This window comes from Nanorana parkeri, unplaced genomic scaffold (genome assembly GCF_000935625.1).
Source record: "Nanorana parkeri isolate BGI_ZX_2015 unplaced genomic scaffold, ASM93562v1 scaffold137, whole genome shotgun sequence".
Classification (NCBI taxonomy): domain Eukaryota; kingdom Metazoa; phylum Chordata; class Amphibia; order Anura; family Dicroglossidae; genus Nanorana; species Nanorana parkeri.
Genome location: NW_017306405.1, coordinates 1,209,290 through 1,232,847, shown reverse-complemented (window position 1 = coordinate 1,232,847; position 23,558 = coordinate 1,209,290). Strand labels below are relative to the sequence as shown.

The 23,558-nt window shown below is 42.2% G+C and overlaps 1 protein-coding gene across 1 annotated transcript in view; it reads right to left on the bottom strand.

Annotated features, from left to right (window-relative positions):
* SHH (sonic hedgehog) overlaps positions 1-4,459 on the bottom strand; it is a 23,536-nt gene extending 19,077 nt beyond the window's left edge. Inside the window, exon 1 of the mRNA XM_018553989.1 lies at positions 4,148-4,459. Within this exon, the coding sequence (XP_018409491.1) occupies positions 4,148-4,459 (312 nt within the window). The remainder of the gene's footprint in view (positions 1-4,147) is intronic.
* Positions 4,460-23,558: the final 19,099 nt, after the last annotated feature.

The following is a 23,558-nucleotide window of genomic DNA, read 5'->3' as shown; positions in this document are numbered from 1 at the left end:
ACCCCCCCCCCCCCCCCCTCCAATCCTTGTTTCTGAATTGGATTTTGTAGCTCGTTATCAGATCTAAATCAGAACTTTAGTAACTAAATGTATCCTTACACTTACAAATATTTAATGTGTAGCAGCTGAGTGGGATGAATACATAAAGCACAATGATGAGTGCCTCACTGACAGTCAGTTTATAACATATATTACCATATTAAACTTGCTGCATGGGGTGACCCCTGTGAGCTGCTGCCCCTGGCTCTCAGCAGCTGTATGAACGAAAGGGGCAATTCCTTTGATACAGCCTGGGCCAATAAGCACATTGGACATTTCCAGTTGTATGTATGTGGCCATTTTTATGTATCATGTGTTTCTTGGAGAGTAGAATTTAATGACAGTAATATGTAATATACACACATTCAGTTGAAGTAGCAGTTAGCAGGACCTTGTGCCTGCCAGGGCTGCATTGTCAGAGCCACAACCGTGAAGATTAGGCTTTTCATGAATGCACTGGGTCGTGTGCCACAAATCAACCCCAATTCTGCTCAGCCAACTTGAAGCCCAGCGGGGCAGCCCGAGCTGAGGCTTTGTGAGCAGAGGGAGTTGGACAACAAGGCCTGGCTGCCAGCAACTAATCTCTTCATACATGGAAACACTTAGCAGTTACCTGTCAGGGTACACAAGCTGCTGATGGCCTTCCAGAATCCCAGACATTCCACAGGGGCTGGGGGCACCTAGGTGACTAAATGACACACTTCTGCGACTTAATGCATAGAAATGCAAACTTCTCACTTCCAAACAAGTCAAGATCAAGGCGCATTATTATGGGTTTAGAGCTTTCCAGCTATGTGCCTCTTTTTTCCTTTTACTCACAATATAGGGCTGAGCAAAAGCTGGCAGTGGCAAGGCATGCTTGGTCTCGTATATTCAGTTTAACAGTCTGATCTCAGAAGCTGGGACATGTAGTTCCACCCGACTAGGGAGCCCAAGTCTGTCTTACCCTGCACTATGCTGGCATTGTATGCTGGGACTTGTAGTTCCAGCCAGCTAGAGATCATCAGTCTGCCTTTCCCTGCACTATGAGACTGGCATGGTATGTTGGGACTTGTAGTGCCCCCGAGCTAGAGATCCTCAGTCTGCCTTCCTCTGCACTTTCATAGTCTGTCTTACCCTGCACTATGCTGGCATGGTTTGCTGGGAGTTGTAGTGCCAGCCAGCTAGAGATCCTCTGTCTGCCCTTCTTTGCACTATGCGGCTGGCATGGTATGCTGGGACTTGTAGGCCCACCCAGGTGGAGATCCTCAGTCTGCCTTCCTCTGCGCTATGAAGCTAGCATGGTATGCTGGGACTTGTAGTGCCAGCCAGAGATCCTCTGTCTGCCCTCCTCTGCGCTGAGGCTGGCGTGGTATGCTGGGACTTGTAGTTCCACCCAGGTGGAGATCCTCAGACTGCCTTTCTCTGCCCTGTAGGTTGGCTATTTCCCTAGCTGTCAGTCTTGAGTTACCTGTCTCTGGAAGTATCTGTCTCTCGCCCCCACTTCAGTTAATATTAACTAGTAACTAACGCATTAAACAAATATTTTGAAACTTTAACTGTGTCATTAAGAGAAAACTTTACATAGTAGATGGACCTGCAAGGCGGCTCCCAGCACCTGCCAAGAACTCAGCTGAACAAGAGATTATGAAATACAAAGTCAGCAGAGAGCACTTCCCAGGGTGTACTGGGAGCTGGGGAGGCAGCAGGCATTCCTTCCCGGTCACTCCAGCTTGTGATATCAGCCTGCAGGGCAACCTGTGCTGGTCTTCCATGTAAGATAACCTATCCGTAGCATCACCCAGCCTGGAAGGGAAACCTGTTCTGGTCTTCCAGGGAAGATAACCTATCAGCAGCATCACCCAGCCTGGAAGGGAAACCTCTGCTAGTCTTCCAGGTAAGTCTATCCGCAGCATCACCCAGCCTGGAAGGGAAACCTGTGCTAGTCTTCCAGGGAAGATAACCTATCAGCAGCATCACCCTGCCTGGAAAGGAAACCTGTGCTGATCTTCCAGGGAAGTGTGAAGGTCAGAAGTTCACCTGCACCCAGATTGCACATAGGGCAATCTGGAAGCACTGTTGGAGAAGGGGAATCCTGCACTGAGCACTGTACACAGAGTGGCCTGAACACCGACAGACCGGAGCATCCTCTTTTATATTCTTTAGTTGCTTTTTGTATCTGGTTTTCTATTCAGCTTTCCCTCCGCGATCTGTCCATGTATCCTAAAACTATCCCATCTATCTATCTATCTATCTATCTATCTATCTATCTATCTATCTATCTATTATCTATACAATACTTCTTTCTTTCTTTCTTTCTTTCTTTCTTTCTTTCTTTCTTTCTTTCTTTCTTTCTTTCTTTCTCTCTCGCTTTCTTTCCTGATTTATTCTCTCCTCCCTCTCTCTATCTCCCCATATCTCATATCTTTCTCTATCTATCTATCTATCTATCTATCTATCTATCTATCTATCTATCTATCTATCTATCTATCTATCTATCTCTCTGTATGTTTTCTTCTCCAGCCTTGGCAGGGGCCATCCAGTCTTGCTTCCCTCCAAACTGTTCATCTCTGGCTGTACACAGGCACACACTGTGAAACACTAGCCGGTGCGATCGATAAGAGAGATGAGCTGAAGTGGAGCTGAAAATCTAAGACATGTCTGTCTGGCTGAGAGGAGCTCCACTCATCCTCCGAGGCTACATGACAAACTAGCAGTCTTTATGAGCGCTGCGCTGCCAGCCCCGTGCACACATATGGGCTACGCACATGGAATTACGGCCGGGCTGCTGAGCCCTCTGGCACGGTTGGGGTTAAGAAGGGTGACCCCCTAAGCCCGGCTGTCTGATCTGTTCTCATCGAATTGATCAGGCAGTCAGTTCCTGGAGGGACAGGGGAAATTTAAGGTGGCAGTTCCGAGATCCCAAGGGGAATGTGTCACTTAGCTGAGGAACAAGGAGCAAAGAAGAGATCTTGTGCTCAGCCAAGGCACTGTCATGCTGATGGAGTTAAAGAGCCCCAGCACTCTTCTTCATTTCCCAGCTCGCAGGAGAAAGGATGATGTAATGGCCACAAGTTACAAGTGCCTGTCTCTGAGTAAGGTGGCAGACGTTGTCACAGGGCATCCTTAAATACATATCAATATATTCACGCTCTGATGGGCAATGCTGCAAATAATGCTGGAGCCACAGAAGCGATTTACACCAAGAGGCGGTCGATTAAGATTTAACTGCCTATTGTGGAAGGATAACCAGACACTAAATACTGAGGGGGACAGCCTATGACTGATTAAGACACACATGGGTGAGTGCTAGCACTGTTTTTCAAAATGGATAAAAGGATTAAAAAAACAGGCTTACATGAACATGTGATATGAGAAAGTGATATGCAAGTTTAAAGCAAGCTTTTATATACCTGAATCCCTAGGATATATCCTAAGGTAATAGGAGTTGATACCTTGAGTCCATACATAAACAGGTTGGAAGTGCCCATAGAACGAATGATCAAATTAATCTATGTACCTGAAGCTGGTATACAAGGTAAGATAGGCAATGTGAATGCACCCCGTATCAGGTGAGGACCTGTCATAATTATGGCGATAGGGATGGAACAGCTTTGCAGGGAGCTCTGCACTTCAGTAGTGAGAACCTGTCATAATGAATACAAGGTATTAAACAGCTTTATATGTATGTATGATGACCTATCATAATCACCGAATGAAACAGCTTAATAGACACCCCTATACCTGAATGCGGAGGACCTATAATGACTAAATATAACAGCTTAATAGACACACACCCCTATACCTCAATCCTGAGGATTTATCATAATTACTAAATAAAACAGCCTTATAGTCACCCCTATACCTGAATTATGAGGATTTAATCATAATTACTAAATGAAACAGATGTATGCACCCCCTAAACCTGAACCCTAAAGATTTAATTATAATGATTAAAAAAACAGCATATCTGAATCTTGAGGATCCATGACTAAATGAAACAGTTCTATAGTGACCCCTATACTTGAATCCTGAGGACCTATCATAATGACTAAATGAAACAGTTTTATATACACCCCTATACCTGAATAGCGACTATAAGGCGGTGGCGTTGTACACATGTCTGTACCTGAGTCATGAGTCTGTCCGCTGCTGTGTTCTCCTCGTCTTTAAATATGATGTCAGAGTTATAATTTGGGGTGAGCTCTTTAAACCTTTCCGAGTTCCTAGTAATCTTTCCTTCATATCTTCCACTAGCCCCCAGGGTCTTCTCGGCGACGTTGGGGATGAATTGTTTATAGGCTAGGGGGGTCAGCTTTTTGGGGTGTCTTCTCTTGCCAATGCCCCTGCCCGGTCCACAGGTGAAGGCAGGAGGAAGTACCAGAGCGCTAGTTATAACCCCCAGCAGAAGAATTCTCCTCAGTACCAGCATCTCGTCCATGTGAATCCTCTGCCACTTGTGCCAGCTCAGCTCAGTGACGATGTGTAGATAGCCTCCCTCTCCTGTCTTCTAGGTCCTTGCGCGCTGCCTGTCTGCTAGATTATCCACCGATTCCCTCCAAGACAGGTGCTCAAATAGCACTGAGCTACACATCGGACTTCAGACGTGACACACACAGCCCAGCTGAAGGGGGTAGGAAAAGTTACCAAAAAAAAAGGGAAAAAAAAAAAAAAGAAAAAAAAAGGGTTTGATTGTAATGGGAGCAAGCAGGGCTGGGGAGCCTTTGAGAGCACACTGTCTTTACTGCTATATTATATCTGCTAGGGCCGGGAGCTGATTGGCTACGACTGGAAAGCTTCTTCTTCTAATATGTTAACCCTTCTACATGGATCTTCAGCTCTCCTATTTGAAAGCTCAATAGTGGGCGTGGCCTCCTCCATGACTTATTCTGGGGAAAAGTTTTTTTTATTTTTTTGGCAGGATGACAAATTGTTTCGGATTGATAATAGATGCTCCTATCAGGCGACTATCTACTCTTGCATCTGGATTTCTTAGGAACCTTTTCTATGATTATTGGCAACAAAAAGGATTTATAATGTTATTATTTAATCATTTCCTGAGGAACAGGCTGAAAATGTGAAGCAAGTCACAACAAAGAGCATTGCAAACTTTACTGGATTATGGATATGGGGATAGAACAGCTTTTTTTCTTAAACATCCCCGAAATATCTATCAGTCCACTATCTATATGCTATCTCTATTTCTCATTGACATCTCTCTCTCTCTCTCTCTCTCTCCATCCAATAATTATGTTTCTTTCTTTCTTGATATACTCTCTATCCCCATATCTCTTATTTTCTATCTCTCTCACTCTCTCATATCTATAAAATCTTTCTTTCTTTCTTTCTTTCTTTCTTTCTTTCTTTCTTTCTTTCTTTCTTTCTTTCTTTCTTTCTTTCTTTCTTTCTTTCTTTCTTTTCTCCAGTCTCTCTCTCCTTATATCTCATGCCCTTCTATCTTTCTCATTATCTCTTTATCCCCCCCCCCCCCTCTCTCTCTCTCTCTCTCTCTCTCTCTCTCTCTCTCTCTCTCTCTCTCTCTCTTACATGATATACTCTCACCCCCCCATATCTCCTATTTTTTTTTATCTCGCATATATCTGTCTGATCTACTCTCTTCCCCTTCCTCCCATCCTCCCTTCTATATATGTCATTATCGATCTGTCTATTGTCTATCTATCTATCTATCTATCTATCTATCTATCTATCTATTATCTATCTATCTATCTATCTATCTATCTATCTATCTATCTATCTATTATCTATCTATCTATCATCTATACAATACTTCTTTCTTTCTTTCTTTCTTTCTTTCTTTCTTTCTTTCTTTCTTTCTTTCTTTCTTTCTCTCTCTCTTTCTTTCCTGATTTATTCTCTCCTCCCTCTCTCTCTATCTCTCTCTCCCCATATCTCATATCTTTCTCTGTCTCTCTCTCTGTCTCTCTCTCTCTGTCTCATCTATCTGTTAGACACCATTTCCATTTAACATCTTTTCCTTTGCTCTGTTTTACGTTTTCTCTCCTACTTAAGTCACTTGCAAATTGGCTGTTCTGGACCCCCTATTGTGAGTCATTAGGTTTAAGCTTAAACCCCGGTTAAAACATCCGCAAACATCAGCTCTGCGTCTTGATCCCTGGGCAATGAATGAGAAAGGGATATTCAATACATCAAAATGAATTGCCTCTTGCAACAGACGGCTGTCTGTCTGTCCAAAATTTCCGGTGGTCCAGACCTGACACTGCAGTGGTTTTGGGAGTCAGTTATAAATTTACTTGGGGACAGTGAATTATATCGGACACACAAATACCTCATGGATCTATGACCCACAGCCCTTAGGTTTGATCTTTCAGACTAATTAGAGAAACTTGTCACTGTGGGTAACAACTCCACCTTTAGCACAGGGTTCATCAAGACGGTTTGCTGAGAATGCTGGGAGTTGTTGTTCTTCAGCCACTGAAGTGAAAGCAAGCAAAATACCACCTCATATGTTGTTTTAAATCAAATGCGTCAGTTATATCAGAACTAGATGTATGCTGTTAAACAACTGCAAGAATATTTCAGACAAGTTAGACACCAATGACCCATTTATTACTGTCATTTGTCAAAGTCTGTCCTGTGTCTTGAGCTGTTCTACAGCTTAATAAGTCACTTGCAGGTCAAAAATACTGATTGCTGGTGTGTGAGAGATAACATCACGATCAGTGAAGTATTCCTTTTGCTACTGCTCTGAAGAGCATGCAACTTACTCCCCTTCTTTCTACATGACAACCCTGGTGCTTCAAGAACCAAAAACTGGCACATGGGAGCTGAGAAAGTTTTCACCCTGCATATTCTCCAAGTTATGATAATGGAGCAAAGTAAAGGTGCAGCTAGTTAGGCACACATAAGAGTGCAAACCTGTTACTTTGTCCTGCCTGGGAACAATTTAAGCCTAGCTGTGTGACTGAACTATATTGTTATGCCCTACTGTACACTCATAAGCAGATCTACCTTCATACTAACTATGACAGGCTCCATTGCGTGATTCCTGCTCTTCTTGCTTGGAGTTGTCTTCTGAAAGTTACCTGGTAGCTTTTGTCAGCTATCGGCTGTTTATTCAAACACAGATAAAAGAAAAATAAAATCAGTGGGGGGGAAAAAAAGTCAGTGACTGTTTGATGTGGTCTCCAGTGTTGATGTAGCAGATGATTGAATTGTGCCAAAGTATAAAAGCGCCTTGTAATGTTGTGGGTGAGCTTCAGTTCTTAACTCCCACCTTCCTGCTTTAAACACTCCTTTTTAATGAGTATATGAGACAGCTGAGTACCTGCTACAAGACAAAAGAAAAGCAGCAAGAGCAACGCAAAGGGAATCCTTTATGAAAACCAGAGAAAAGGTGGAACTTCTGCACCCAGTAACCAAATAGAATGATCTCAGGACTCCTTATATCCCTCATATGCTATCGGCAATTCATTAAACCACAAGTGTCCAGAAGTAATAAGGCAAACACATTGGTTAAAATTGTACTTGCGTTGATGCTGACACTGTCTACCCCAGCTTTTCTCAACTAGGGTGTGGCACTCTGGGGTGCCTACTGGCATCCTCAAGAATGCCTTACCATTTTCACACAGCTCATGTCTTTTCATGGTGCAGTGGGGTTGGCCACCACCATCATGGAAAAAAATTATACTAATCTGGGGAGGGTGAACAGGGGCTCCTAGTGTGAGGGGGTGTGGCCATAGGCGTGCACACAGGTTGTGCTGAGTGTTCCTGGGCATACCCTAATCACCCCGAGCACAACACCGAAACCGCAACAGCGGACGCGTGTTTTTTGTCACTGAGCCAGTGGAGAGATCACAGAGATCTCTCTGTGACCAGCTTAGAGATACAGAGCGCAGCAGCACTTGCCACTTACATTTCCCCCACTACTGCAACCTGTTTATAGTCAGCGATTCTCTCAGTAAATGGGCTCTTCTGTTCCCACCTATGTCTCTCATGGATGAAGAGGAAGTCAGCGGGTGCCTATACTCAGCGGGTGCCTGTACTCATGGCAGGTCTGGAGTAAGTGGAGGAAGGAGAGCGGAATATCTGCTACATTCAGCTCCCACTGTGCCCACGCCCCAGCCCGAATGAGAGTCTCCAGCCATCTGCAGGTCCCCTAAACCTCTCAGAGTACCCCCCTTAATTTCCTGCAGTAGACCACAGTGCCCCCAGGTCCCCGTAGAGCCCCCAGCCCCACAGTGCTCCCAACCTCTCACAGTGACCCTCAACCTCTCACAGTGCCCTCCAGCCTCCCGCAGCTCCTCCAGCCTGCTGCAGAGCCTTCAGCCACCCATAGTTCTCCCTACCTTTAACAGTGTTCCACAGTGCCCCCAGCCCGAGTGGTGCCCCCTCCAAAGACCCCCAGCCACTTCCAGTCATCCCCACAGTTTCCCCCAGCCCCCTGCAGAACCTCCATTTCCCACAGGGCCACTGAGGTTGCTGCAGAATCCCCTAACACCCTCCAGAACCCTCTCCCCTCACACCCCATCCAGAGCCTTTCAGCCCTCTCCTGAGCCCCTAACACACTTTAAAGCCCCTTGGTTATATATTACTACACATGATACAAAATCACATTGGTTATGCTACACATGTAAGACGTGTAGCATAATCATTCTGATCTTAGTTACAATTTGACAAACTACATGTAAAATACACTCAGTGCTCACATACACCCAGACCTGGGACTGGGAATGGTTGGGGGGCATGAAGGGCAGCTGTAAGTGAATTTACCTAATTAAACATTTTTTGTTTAAAAATGTTTTTTTTTTAATATTCTCTTGTTTTGAAAAGACTCATGTGTAATAAACTGCAGAGGAGGAGGGATGCAGTTTGGCATCTTCACCCTAGGCAGTGGGTGACCTTGTCCTGGCATTGCTACTGGCTTAGAATTTTGTGGCATCTAAAATGGATGTTTACTACTGGGTAGTAGTGGCTAGCAGTGTATCGCAGTCACATGTACAAACAACTTCCAAGAACTGGAGTCACCGTCCACATTTCACCTGGTATGACTGTATTTTGAGGATTATTATAGCCTAAACCCGGACAGGCACGCCTTCTTTAAAAGGATTACTCAGTCTTGGATTAAAAAATCCATTTCAGATCCGTTGTCTGCATAAACATAAATCTTAACAGTCTGCAGTAGATAAGTTATGGCCACTGTTTTGTTGTCTTCATGTTTGGTGAATTATGCTTCAGATAGAGTCATAATGCCACCTCTCTAGAAATACTTTACAATATCAGCAAGAATAGTAAAACATTACTGTACAAACTGACCTTATATTGTGTACATTAATAAAAAAAACCACTAAAAGAGAGAATGAGGGAAAATAAACCAGAACTACAATGAATGAGGCATGAACATTTCTGGGAATAACATTTTATTGGATTTATTATCTGCTTGGTGTATTGTGTTCTGTGCTTTTGATCAAACCTTTGGGGCTTTAATAGCAGCATATTTCATGGCAGAACCAAGTGCAACTCCTTTATGTTACATATACTCATGTTAATTAATGACTAATACATAATGGCTATACAGAGAAGCTGTTTGCCACGATTTCAGTTCTTATATCTGAGCACTTTTACATTTTTGGTGGTATTTTCTACATTGCTGCTGCCCCAAAGCCCTGGCCTGTCCTAAGTCTTCTCATTAAAGCATTGTATAGTCAAGCATTTAGAGTCTCCCTTACAAAGTTTCTGGAACAAAACCACATACAGCAGGAAGGAAATGACACCCTCAGTCAATGGCAATGGGTCTAGAATAGGTATTGGAAAGTTGCTCCACAGTGTAGGGAGCTACTGCTGGACATTCATATATAAAATGCTTGCTGGGGATTTAACCCACTGTCATCTGCCCTGAACTGAAATATTAGTGTTGTCACACTGACTAAGCAGGACTCTCTCATCAAATTTAGTGCAGCCGGCTGTATCCAGCTAGTGCTGTTTTGATAGGTTGCGCTGGATTTGCTTGGTTTCCTAAGACTGACTGCCTCCTGCCTGCTACCAGGCAGTGTTTCTGGTAAAAGATTGGAGAGGGCCAATAGGGCCAGATTCTTAATATTTATGTCATTCTCTGGCCTACCACTAGGAGTTTTGTACTCAGTGGTGCATGCAGGGAAACGGTATACATATCTAGTGTTATCCTTGGCAGGGGACTTTGGTCTTTGTCTTCCCTAGGCCCTGGGCCTTGGGAGGGAATTGGCTAGTTCTGCTATCTTGCTAGGCATGATGCCTAAATGGGGCTTACATGTGCCTGGAAGATAGGAAGTGGAGTTGGATCTGAAGCTCGTCCTGGGTACAAGGAGAGCTTTATTCAAGTTATAGTGCCAGAGGAGAAGTTCTGCTGCCGGGAAGGTCTCAGAAAGCTGTGTGATGCTGGAGCCTTGCAGGGTCTCCAGCGAAGGTATGGCTAATTTATAGAAATACCGGTCTCAGCTTAAATACCTTTCCGGGAGTCTGTTTAAACAGCCCCGATGCTGGCGACGTACACTGTACGTCGTCAGTCACGAAGGGGTTAAAGCTGGGAATGGAGTCTGGAGTCCGTGCTAAACTGTGCTCTGAGTATCTGATGCCCTCAACCATCTTTCCTTATTCTAGAATGCTGCCATTCAACTCAGGACAGGATTCTTTATAAAAGTGATTGGCACCCTACTGGTCTTCAAATCCCACAACCAGCTAAGGACATAGCCAGTGGCGTAACTATCACCATAGCGACCCAAGCGCTTGCTATGGGGCACAGGGGGGCACGGCCAGGACAAGGAACAATGGGGTCCTCCTGATGCAGTGTGGGCCGCCTGGGTTGCTATGACATTGCAAGCTGCTGGCTGTCACTGGCGGCTGTGAGGAGGAATGTGCCGCTGTCCAGATCACTGACAACCTGTCAGTGATCTGTGCAATGGCACACTCCTCCTCACAGCTGCTGCTGAGTCAGTGACAGTTAGCAGCTGCGGTGGAGGAGGCTGGGGTCTGGCGGTGGCACCAGAGGAGGTGGAGGAAGAGGCCAGGCAACGATGGAGGAGGTGGGGCCACCTGGCGACTAAGGAGTAGGCGGGGCCCGGCAGTGGAAAAGGCTTGCAGCGGATCGGGGCTGACAAGTAAGAGGCGTGCAGGGGTGTGACCAGGCCACTTGAGACCCTGCAGAGCCCACCACAGAGAGTCTATGGTGGACTCTGCAGGGTCACTCTCAGGTGGGCTGTGTGGGATCTCAGGTGGGCTCTGTAAGGGGCATAACTAGAAATCACAGGGCCCCATACAAAAATTTGCTATGGGGCCCTGTGATTTCTAGTTACGCCCTTGGACATAGCCCTGAGGTGAAATACTAGCCCACTAGCCCACCCTGCCTCTGAGGTTCTTCACATGCCTTTGGGGGTCATGAGGGTACTGCATTCGTTTTCGGTAGATTTAGCCTCAGTTAGTTCCTACTTTAAGAGCCCTTGAAAGTTAATAGATGAGAGCAGTTAGAAATCACTTTTGAGTATTACATTTATGTTGCTGTGTAAGTTGCTGTGGAATATCAGCCATTTGTACAATATCCAACTGCATAGCAGAAAGTCCTGTACTGCTGGGGGCTCTGAGCAATATTGTACAAATTACGCTGCAAATTATTATAATTATTACAAAATGGCTACAATTGTTTAACAATATATTTTTTTATCTGAACCCTGGCAGCCTTAGCAAAAACATCTTACTCTATCTAACTAGCTAATTTCTGCCTGTCTCTCCCCTTTAAGAAGTAATATAAGTACAGCTTGCCATAGAACAATTACATATAAATAATATATTTCCCCATTGTCTTCAAACTTTAGGAAATCATTCTATTCAGTTCTGAATATTGCTCCTATTTCTACATCCAAAGCCGTCTATAGTGCATGCACTCAGTTGTCTCTTTTAATAACATTTTGCTGTTACGGACATGGAGTGGAGGTGACAGTGTACTATATATAGGCACTTCAAAATGCACTTTCTTTTCTTAGTGAAATTCCTCATTCCCTTTCATGTTCCAGAGACCAGAAGATGTTTTGTAGTAGAGGACATCAGAGAGGAAAAATGCAGATGGCATAATTGATATTTAGCAATTGAAGGACAAAGACTCCTTCCCAAAGTGCCAATGCAGGGGTTTGATGACCTATGGCAATGTTGTCCTTGACCATAGAGAGCTATTTAAGCTTCTATCAAAGATGTATAGTCAGCTGTAAACCCTGACAAACTATTATCAGAAGGGGTAAAGTTTACCAAAGCTGAACAACATCTTTTATGTGCACATACTGGGATACTTGCTTATAAAAATCCTTCTGTTCTGATCGCCTTAAAGGCATATTCCACTTTTTGCAAATAATAATAAATGCCCCTATATTGCAAAAATAAATTAAAAATAGCATTTATTATTTTTTTGCATTGGGGACTGCAAAGCATTGCAACCACAATCAGTGGATCGTGAGTACAATGCGCAGACTACTGCAGACTGTTCCTCCAGGGCTTGGTGGAGTTAGCAAAGGTGGAGTTAGCAAAAGCTTTTCTGTACCTCTATTATAAGAAAAAATGCCTTGCCTATACCTAGCTACCCATTGCTAGGTCTCTTATTTTTCATAGTGCTACTATGTGGATTGATGGACTGAGCCAAGGTAGCACAGCATCCTGAAACTACATCTGGCTATTTGCCACCATGTTGGAAACTTGGGGATGTGTGATTTTCCTTTTGCTCCACAGCTCTACTTAAACTGGACTCACCACCAACTATATTTTTCCATGCAAATGAATGCAAAATAATGTGTAAATGTATAACTTCCAGGTATTTATCACCTCTCACAGAGATCACTGTGCCACCACGACAGGGCCTTCATCTGCTTAATCTTTCCAGAAGAATGAAGCCATGAAGCCAAGGTAGAGGAAACGCTTCCTCCTGCCATCATCTGCCTGATGACATCATCTCAGGCTAGGAAAGGAGAGTGCATGGAAGCTAAAGGACTCCTTTTGGTGACAGGTATAGCTGTTATACATGCAGACTTGTAAAGTTAATGACAGTTCCCTTTAAATGTCACTATTGCTGGGGTGTGGTGAATGGCACTGGCATGAGGTGCGGTACAGAAAAATGCAGCATGTCTTACGGCAGCGTTGTGGTGTCAACATAGCACATAGAAAACAAATGTTTTTTATCAGTAGAAATTCTATGTGCCCTTGCGGTGACTGGCATTGATCAGGTTTTGAAATACACCAGTCAGCACACATGGTGTGCACAAGTCCTTTATTTCTATAGTCTGGACGGAAATGCACTTTAACTTCCCCGCTTCCAAGCAGCTCACTGAGAGTAAAGTGCAATACCCAGCACATTTCTGCGTATTGGTGAGCATGTGACTTACCCTCCCTTTCACATGTGATAGTGCTAGGTGCCTGCCGTTTGGCCCAAAGCTGCCACATGGGGTCCGGGAAGACGTCCATAGCCCTGTGTGAGCTCTAACAAGTCAGTTTAGAGCATACGCAGGACTTTCATTGCCTATGGCAAGGATCACTTTAAACTCCAAATTTGACTCCAGCTTCATTTTGCTTATAATTTTTTAATACATGCTACTATAGATGCCAACTAGATAGAAAACTTCAGATAGACACTACATGTTAAATCATTTTAAAGTCCTTCCATTATGATGATCACATTCCAAATGTTCTGGAGGATACCAGCCAATCCATTTGCAAAAAACTCTCTTCATCAATTTTCTGAAGTAAAAAAAAATGTGGCTGACATCATTCTGCAGGGCACTACCTAGAAAAAATGTGTCCAACTTCATTACCTCATCGGAAAATTATGCCAAGGGAATCTACATCCAACCAATCACAGATTGCAGATGCTCTGGTACAGTATAAGATGCTCTATTATGTAATTTAACATTTTCGATGGAAAATAGAAGTGAGAAGATCTGGTTTTTTTTTTAAATCTTTTTTTTGCCCTACAAATACAATAAAGATTATTTTATATTGCTGCGGCTCTCATCTAAAATCCAACTACTGTAATATGTTTCTTGTCGGCTATTTCTGATGTGCAGCTACACTGGCTAATCACATGTAATTCAATCACATGTACCATGGTCCAGAATTTGGTGTTCTCAATGCTAACTAAACTGTATTTAAAGCTGATATAATAATCCACAAATATTTATCATGTCAAAGACTTGGGGCCCCTGCACACATTTATCAGCATGTTGTACTGCACGTCAAAGAGCATTATCATGTATTGTGTATGCACATTGTGGTGTGTCATCATTTGCTTTCAATAGCACGTCAATTTTCATAAACCACGAAAACAAATGTGTCTCCTTTCGGTACAGTGGAAAAGATGAGGAGGGTACAATTTTGGTCTGCTAAAGCCAGTCAAAGGCCCATTAAAAATGTATAGGTATGCTCAATGCATTGAGTGTTGCACATGCATAAGTGTACAAATGCCCTAAAGCTTTTCACCATCTATTTGTGAAGGACTAACCAATCTTTCTCCAAATATTATTGTATGACCACATATCTAAAGGCCACAATAAAAGCCAAGTACTAACTAGATGGTACAAAAGGAAGGTGACTAATAGGTATATACTTCTTCAAAGACAACCGCAATCCACGGGTTTGCATGCATAAATTCAATCTTTTATTGACAACCACAAATATGTAAGTGTACGCCGTCTAATCGCTCCCGCATATACAGACCTCTAATGCATTTCACCACCTGGGCTTAATCATAGATGATATGATTTCCTCTAGGTGCTGAAATTTATTTCTGAAGAAAAAGCCAAACACATTCGTCTGTTAGGTAAATGTTATCACCAAACTAGCAATATTGTGTTGTGTTCAGGGCCGTCCCAGTAATGAGGCAGCCTGAGGGTACATATCATTGGATCTCATGGGGGGGGGCCCTCTTTCTGGCCAGAGTGTCCAAGGTTGCCATGAGTGCAGCGTCCAGGCCAGCCCCACTCCCCGATAACAAGCGCCACCAACAACCACCCCCCATAACATGCACAGCCAGCATTAGCTTCAACGCCCCCTGCAAAAAGTGTAGGGACACCTCTGGTCATGTTTATATGACCATGGTCAAAACATTATACTATAAGCACTTCCTGTGCATGGTCTTATTAACAAGTGTTAGTATTACATCTTTATTTTTCTTCTACCATAATGGCAGTTCTGTTACTACATCATCTATAATTCTACATCTAGAACCTCAGCTATTGATACTGCTATTAATTATGGTTTTGGTGTATACAATGACATTTATGGATCAGTATCTAAGACAGCAGGGTAATGGGGGCAGTATGCAGTCTCATCATGTGCAATCTGTAATCATATTTCCTTTTCTTGAGTTGGTAAATTAACTATATAATGTGCACAGGGGATACTGAGCGAAGTCAGGAGACAACGTTTAGTTCAAGAAATAGCTAACCACCTCTCCTTTGTCTTGTTTGTTGAACTGTAGAGTTGAAAGGTAGTAGTAAATATAAAACAGAAATCATGCTTTCTCTGATTGCACATTTTATCATTAGTTTGTAGGGCACTATCAAGAGGTGGATTTTGTACAAAAGGGCTTTATCATTAAGGCATGCTTGGGGCAAAGTGAAGTATAAATACAACCCTGACCTTTGTGTTCAGGAACCATCCAAGATGGCAGTAACTTGGATCACCAGAACCTACTCAAGGCATATGCTGAATCGGCTGATTCATGCATGCTTTAATATTACAACCCAATACTGGGTCTGTGTAAATAAGAGAACATCCTTGATTCAGCCTATGATAGAATTTTCCTGGAACACTTAGCAGGCCCGGCACTACCGCAAGGCAAGTCAGGCGGCCGCCTGAGGGCGCTGCAGGGTGAGGGCGGAAAAAAACAGGGCATTTTGACAAGTAATTGTACTTGTCAAAATGCCAAGATGTTTGCGCTATGTTTTTTTTTTCCACTTACCTTCGGTGCGGGAGAGCAGCGGCGAGTCAGCGCTGGTCCAGTGGGAGGAGCTCCAGGTGAGGTCCTAATTTAGCTGGCCGGCGACTGCCAGAGGATCCCGACACGCGCGGCACCTCAGGCAGTCGCCGGCCAGCTAAATTAGGACCCCACCTGGAGCTCCTCCCACCGGACCAGCGCTGACTCGCCGCTGCTCTCCCGCGCCGAAGGTAAGTGAAAAAAAAAAAAAAAGCCCTAGCGCAAACATAGTGGCATTTTGACAAGTACAAGTACTTATCAAAATGCCCTGTTTTTTCCGCCCTCACCCTGCATGCACCTTGCCTGTGTAGGCAAGAATCCTAGCACCGGCCCTGACACTTAGATCTGTATATGTCCTATTTACACTTAACTGCCAACTCAACACTAACTGATGCAATGAAACATATTCCAATTAAGTCTCTCTCCCATTAGGACTTGTAGCCTTGTATTAGATGTTGGAAGTGATGTGTCTTTAAGATTCTCAACAGAGACAGTAAGAATAAGTATTATTGCCTCTATAATTAGTGGACTGTAATTGGATTCCTGCTGAGTTAATTAAATGCTGTAAATGTATTATTTTTTCCTAGTGACTGATTATTAATTGGCATTGCATCGGGGAAAGATTTCCAGCAAGTTCCTTGCTTTGTTAATGTGAAATTTGTTTCATTTTACCCCACTTGCCCTTTGTGCTTTGTGTTAAATTCCAGTATAAGGGACTGCTGCTACTACAAAGTAGCATGATATTACTCAGTGCGCCTACCAGTTACTGGTCTTTATGATACCCGCTGCTATATCTTAAGTAGTGAGATCTCCCTGCCATCATTCCTGACTGTGTTTCTGTCCACCTGAGAGTTTTGCATGTTCCAGCTCCTCCTGGTGTGTCCTGTATAATAAAATATATATGTCACGTGGGAGCCCCTCATAATGGGCACATCAGATATGCCTACAAATATTTTACCAACAGAGTCCTCAAGAGATAAAAGACATTTCAGGTGGTTTGACTCTTTCACATCTACAAAAAACAGAAATAATTATTTTAGGTGTACTGACCTGGTGCATACGAAAACCATAAACACATCAGGTAGTATAGAACTCCACATACTGGGATCCCAGTCAGTGGAAAAAGAGTGGTAACACAGAAAATTACAGGACACTGAAATAATAATAATATTTTAATATGCAGAAATTATTAAATGAAAGGAACATAGGTGGAGTGTTCCAGCTGCCCGGAATAACCCAATCTATAGCATACCCCAGCAAGGAAAAGCCCCAATGGGGACATTCACAAGTAGAGAGAAAGAAATGGTAAGAGAAAGAAGCACAAGGAATAAGAAAAGAAGAACATAGAAAAGAAAAGGAAGAGAAGGACAGTGAACCACCACATGTACACTGCATGGAAGTAAAATGCTATAGGAGAGGACAGGCCTAGCCCCCAACACGGGGAGAGAGAGAAACCCCAAACCACACTTCAGATGAATCTTCTTGTGAACTTGTGTTTATCTTCCAAGAAACTTGTCAAACGTTCATCAACCATAATTTGTTTGACTTCCCGAAAAGGAGTGACCTGTCCGCCAATTCCTAGCAATAGTCAATTGGGCAGCAAGGAAAATTAGATGAGCCAAATTCTGTTGATGTCCAGTCATACCTGCTATGGGTGCATACAAAATGCAAACAGTGTAAGTACCTACATCTGGCTTGGTAGCAGCCACTTGTAGTTCCTGTACTGCAGGACTTAGACCGGGGGAGGGAAAAGCAGCACAAGGAGCCAATTAGTTGTAATTTAGTACAAGGAGCATTCTGATAGGAGGAGAGAGTTTAGTTACTTACCCTGGATATATGTATATAAACCCCTTTCCCACCAACCTGCTGTAGACATCTGGGTCACAGAGGCGTCCCTAGGCAGGGTATCATACGGAGTGGCCACCAGGTGTCACTGTATGACGCCATTATGCGCATGCGTGATCTCATCACGCATGTGCGCAGTGACATCATGCGCAGTTAACTGCTGGTGGCCATCTCGATGATTGATTCTGGCAGAGAGAGGAGGATACGTTTATCCGGCAGGATAAGGTATGCTGCCGGGGCCCCTCCTCTCTTATACAGGCACTTTTCAGAGGGGGTGACACCTAAAATTACTGTGAGTCATTTTGGTGTCACCCCCTCTGATGGTGTCAGCCCGTGTGGGCCGCACACTCCGCACCCCCCTTGTGACACCACTGCTGGGTCCAATCCTTTAGCTTCTTACCTTGGGTGTGGCATAGCACCTCTATCATAAAGTGCTATATTGGGCTTTCATTAGTCAGTGCTGCTACACTGAATCTAAGTATTGGTAGCCTTGGCGAATCCAAATCTGCATACGGGATTTAATATATATACACATTAAGTATATAGTGTACTTTTCTTATTTTTCAATTGAAGTGTATTTTAAAAGAACCTTTACATCAAGAAATCTGAATTCCAATTCTATAACTGAAAAGGAGGTTTTTAAGTTGAAAGCAGGTGAAGATTAAAGCAGGTTTAAAAAAAACACACAAAAACTCCGACAGTCTACAGAGAAGGTGCTGTGAAAACTGGACATACAATCAATCAGGTAGACAGACGGGGCAGAGCTCTTATACACCTTCTTGTTCAGAGGTTCGATGATAAAAAATGGCATTCTGAGTAGTTTTAAAGTAAAAAAAAAAAAAGACTCCCTCATTAATATAAAACAATCAGAAACCTTAGTCTTGTCTTTATTAGTGCAAGCAATGCGATATCAGTTGTCTTTTAACTTTTATGGGTTGCTGTAAAAATTCCTAGCTTATTTATCATATTCATAAACAGTTATTGTATCCTGAAAGTAACAATCTCAGAAGAGATAAAACTCACAGGTGCACATTGCAGACGTTTAAGGTTAACCATGCAAAATGGACCTTTAATTTCATTGATCTGAAATATCTTTTCTCTAGTCAAAGCCAATGATAAAACGACTGACCTTATGGTGCTGCACCAGTTATTCAATAAACGATTATATTGATGAATATTTTATTCCTTAAAGGACAGCATTTCCCTATTGTGGTCTTTTAGGGACTAGAGTTAGCTTCGAATGCTTTCAGGTAGGTGCACAGATGTCTTAAAGTGCACTAGAAAACAATATACTATAAAATAGATGGGAAGATATAGTGGGCAGTCTTGATAATGCTTATACAGGAATCTGAATGCAGATCCATAAAGAGAATCTGTCATCTTCAGTTTGAACTTGGAGGTCAGAGGTCATCTAAAGTCTGACGGTTTCTGCCATCAAAAATGAGCACTGCCACATCTCCAATAGAGAGTTTTACCACGTGTCAAGCTGTTTTTTTTCCCAGCAAATATCTTATGTTTGAAGTGAAATCACGACGATAAAGAATAAATGAAATATAAAATGAAAAATAAATAAAAAATATAAAAAAAATAAATGAAATAAATTAATTCATGAAATTTTACTTGTAAATATGTGAAAATAAAGTGAAAATATGGTAATTGTTTTTATTTTTCACATAGAAAGGTATCTACTGATATTTTAAATTTTTTTAAATCAGTTTTTTATTTTGCAAATAGACATTTTATGACAAGTGCTTTCATATTTCATTGTGTGTAGTGCATGCTGGGCTATCTAAAAGGAATACCCAGCACTAGTTCTGCAGTTGCTGTCTCTTCCTGTAGAAGAGGGGAAGGTGTCCGTCCTCAGATTCATTCAGTTGTCCCATTCAGTGGTGTATATAAACTTTTTGCTATTAATGTCTGTAGTCACATCTCAGCAGTAAAACCCCAATGGGCTTTTTTGGAGTATCAGACTTACACCCACCTCCTCTAGCTTCAAAAGGGCAAATATGAAATCATTTGAATGCAATTTTAGCTCTCTAATTTTACTGATGGAAATGTTACAAAACAAAATATTTGTTAGGAAAATGACATGGTCCCTTTAAGGTCATGACACTATCAGACAGTTAACCAATGAAAACACCAATGGTTTGGGCATATTTTATTTAATCCTTTTTCAATATTTCCAAAACATTACTTACAGTAGAGTTAGAACTCATAACACTGGACAGGACATCGCAAATAATTAACAACATGGCTGCTTGCAGGGAAAACTGCATCATACAGTAAGTTTGGTGACATTATTGAAATGTTGACAGACTGACTATAAACGTGTTGCTTTATTTGCTATAACATGATTGGCATATTTCATATTTAATTGGCTACATTCTAAAAAAATCTAGGCGTGTCTTGGTGACCAGCTCCCTTCAAGTTAGTGTAAGATTTCATTGTGTTTACATTTTATTAATTTTGGCAATATGGATCAATAATTCTGGCTGTACAGTAAGCCATTTACATATCAGGAGTGATTTGCGGGCATCTAGAAATCATTGTCTATTCAGAATCATGTTTGATGCAATTAAGTAGGCCGAGTTATATGATTATCTTCTGCTTTGAGTGTGCTTGCTTCTGTATGGATGTCCAAAAAAGTCAATAATTTTCATCAGCACCATGGACAGGGCATATAATAGAGGACTGTATCGTGGAGAACTTAGTCTCAGGAAACCTGCATGGTGTAAAAGCTGATTTTGTTATTTTTAATCTCATATAAAAAGAATACCTGAAATGTAAAAAGGGATAGATGAAGGATGTCTGCAAAACCTTAAGATGGTCATTTCACTGCACCCTATGTCCATGATGAATGAAGTGACAGTGCGCTAACCTTGCACCATTTCCCATACAGAACTAGAATTATATGTATATTGTGTTTTTATTTTTAAAAGAAAGGGTTTTGAACAGTTAATTCGGCAGTCCATTGAACTGATTTCAGTTTTATGAAGAAGAGTACCCTTGCATCTATGCATACATCATATTGCATTGATTTTATACATTTTGATAAGGGCCAAATTGTGATGGTTAGACGACTGGGTCAGTGCAACTTCAAAACTGCAACCCGGTCTGCAATGGTCAGGATCTACCAAAAGTGGTCCAAGGAAGGAAAACCAGTGAACCGGCGATAGGGTCATGGGTGGCCAAGGCTCATTGGTGCATGTGGGGAGTAAAGTGTTCAAAGTCTCAACACCGAGTGCATTGCAGTTTGTTGTGCATGGGACTGCACAGCTGCAGAACAGTCAGGATGCCCATTCTAACCTGTGTCCACAATGGGCACATGAGCATCAGTACTGGACCACAGAGTAATGGAAAAAGGTGGCCTGGTCTGATGAATCACGTTTTCTTTTACATCAGGTGGATGGCTGCTGGCATGTGTCTTGCTCACCTGGGGAAGAGATGGCACCAGCATTCACTATAGGAAGACAGTAAGCTGGCGGAGGCAGTGTGATGTTTTGGGTAATGTTCTGCTGGGACTCCTTGGGTCCTGCCATTCATGTGTATGTTACTTTGACACATACCACCTACTTAAACATTGTTGTTGGCCAAGTACATCTCTTCATGGAAACAGTATTCCCTGATAACAGTGGTTCTCTTTCAGCAAAATAATGCATCTTGCCACACTGCAAAAATGGTTCAAGGATGGTTTGAGGAACTCAACAACGAGCTTGAGGTATTGACTTGGCCTCCAATTTCTCCTGATCTTATCCGATTCAGCATCTGCGGGATGTGCTGAAAAAAAAAGCCCCACCTCGCAACATATAGGACTTAAAGGATGCCGTTACTGACAACTTGGTGCCATATAATACAGCATACCTTCAGAGCTCTAGTGCCTTTATCAATCAGGTATTAGGTGGGTGGTCATAATGTTGTGGCTGATCAGTGTATATAATCTCAGTTATGTCTCATACTGATTTCAGTCTTTTGTCAAATGCAAGACTTTTAACCTGAAAGCACCTAAGAGCATTCTTTGTCTGATTTGCTAACACCCATGTACAGTAAAGTTGCCCATACACTGATCAATGATTGAAACTTCAAAATTCAAGCTGTGGTGGATCTGATGGCACCAATCCGTTTGACAGTAGTTGATTTTTGATTTGACTATTTTAAAGGAGCCAGGCTGAAAATTGTCTGCTGAATAGTGACTGCAGCCAGTCAGCTGAAGTTATTGTTCGGATATTCTGACAGCAGTCAGAATACAATAGCATTGACCAGGGAATTAAGTGGTCTTTTCTCATTAAACGCCTGTGTATGGCCAGCTTTACCCTTGAGCTGTAGATGGTCATGCACAACCAAGGGTATTTCTCTCCTATGAGCATAGGTAACACCGAAATTCTGCTTCAGTTTCTGAGTTAAACTCCACCCTGCAAGCACTAAGCCCCAATCATCTCAACACTACCGTAGTAAGTAGCTCAGAAAAAGCATCCCTTTTCCTTTCATAGCAATTTTATAGCAATCTTATAGGAGGTGCCTACGCTGTATATGCATTCATTTTATTCAACTTACTGTCCAAATGCTATTTCTACCTAAATATACAATTGAGCAACCAGACATCACTGGACCATCTACATTGTTCTGCCTCATAGAAGTCACATTACCAGCTACACCTATAGTTATGGCTCTAGTTTTTGCCTTTTCAGAGTTGAAATAGAAGTCACTTTCTTTACATAAAAAAGAGAGAGATTTCCAACTTCTATATATCTTTGCCTTTGCCACACATGACAGCCTAGTCTAAGTGATGCAAAAAGAGGATGGGATAGAAATCCTACTGAAAACATCTTGGTGACGCTTGAAATGTGAGGTTGCCTTGACCAAAGTACACAAGAAGTCAGACAAGATCATCTTTTTCTATTTGGGCACAACTCAGAGACAAAGCCTGCCCTCTAAAGTCTACCCAATTGTAAGGGCCAACCATGGTAACCGCTGTATTCACTGGGCCATGGTAGCAGGAAAGGTATGTGTGTGATTGTTCACATTTCACTCTTCGACGTACATATTCAGACTGTCTCAGCTCACTATATTGACACTTTTACGCCCTTGTTTTATCTGCATACTTTTTTTGTTTAGCAGTTCAGTCCAGAATGTTGGTGTTTGATGGATATGCCTAAAATGGATTCAGTATTGTACAGCTGCTCACTGACAGTGTATTCTTCAGACTTTTCTTTTTTTGCAATAATTAGTGTTGGATTTTATGCATGCAAAGAGCTGCCCATCAAATGTCATTAATATAATTGTTTCTATTGTATACACTTTTATGTTAACACAGTATACAATGATTTAATAAATATATTAAAACATTGGCGTTTTCTAGGTGCCAACCAAAGTATCATATTAATAATTCATCATTTATTATTTAAATTAAATGATTAATTTTGAATATGATAAGGATACGTTGATTGGCACCTAGAAAACTCCAATGTCTTAATATACAGTATTTATTGTATCTTTAGTTTTCTAGTGGTGTGGTACCTTGATCACTTACCCACCCAAAAAATTAGATTGAACAGTATATAATTATTTAGACTGTTTCCAAGCTTTATATTTAAAGGATATCTAAAGCCAAAACTTTTTTTTACTTTTTTGCTGTCTAGGTCCAGTTAGGGGGATTTTCTTTTATGTCCTCTCTCAAGACAAAAGGAGTGAGGGGCTATCTCTCCAAAGAATGAGAAAACTTGTTAGACAATTATCA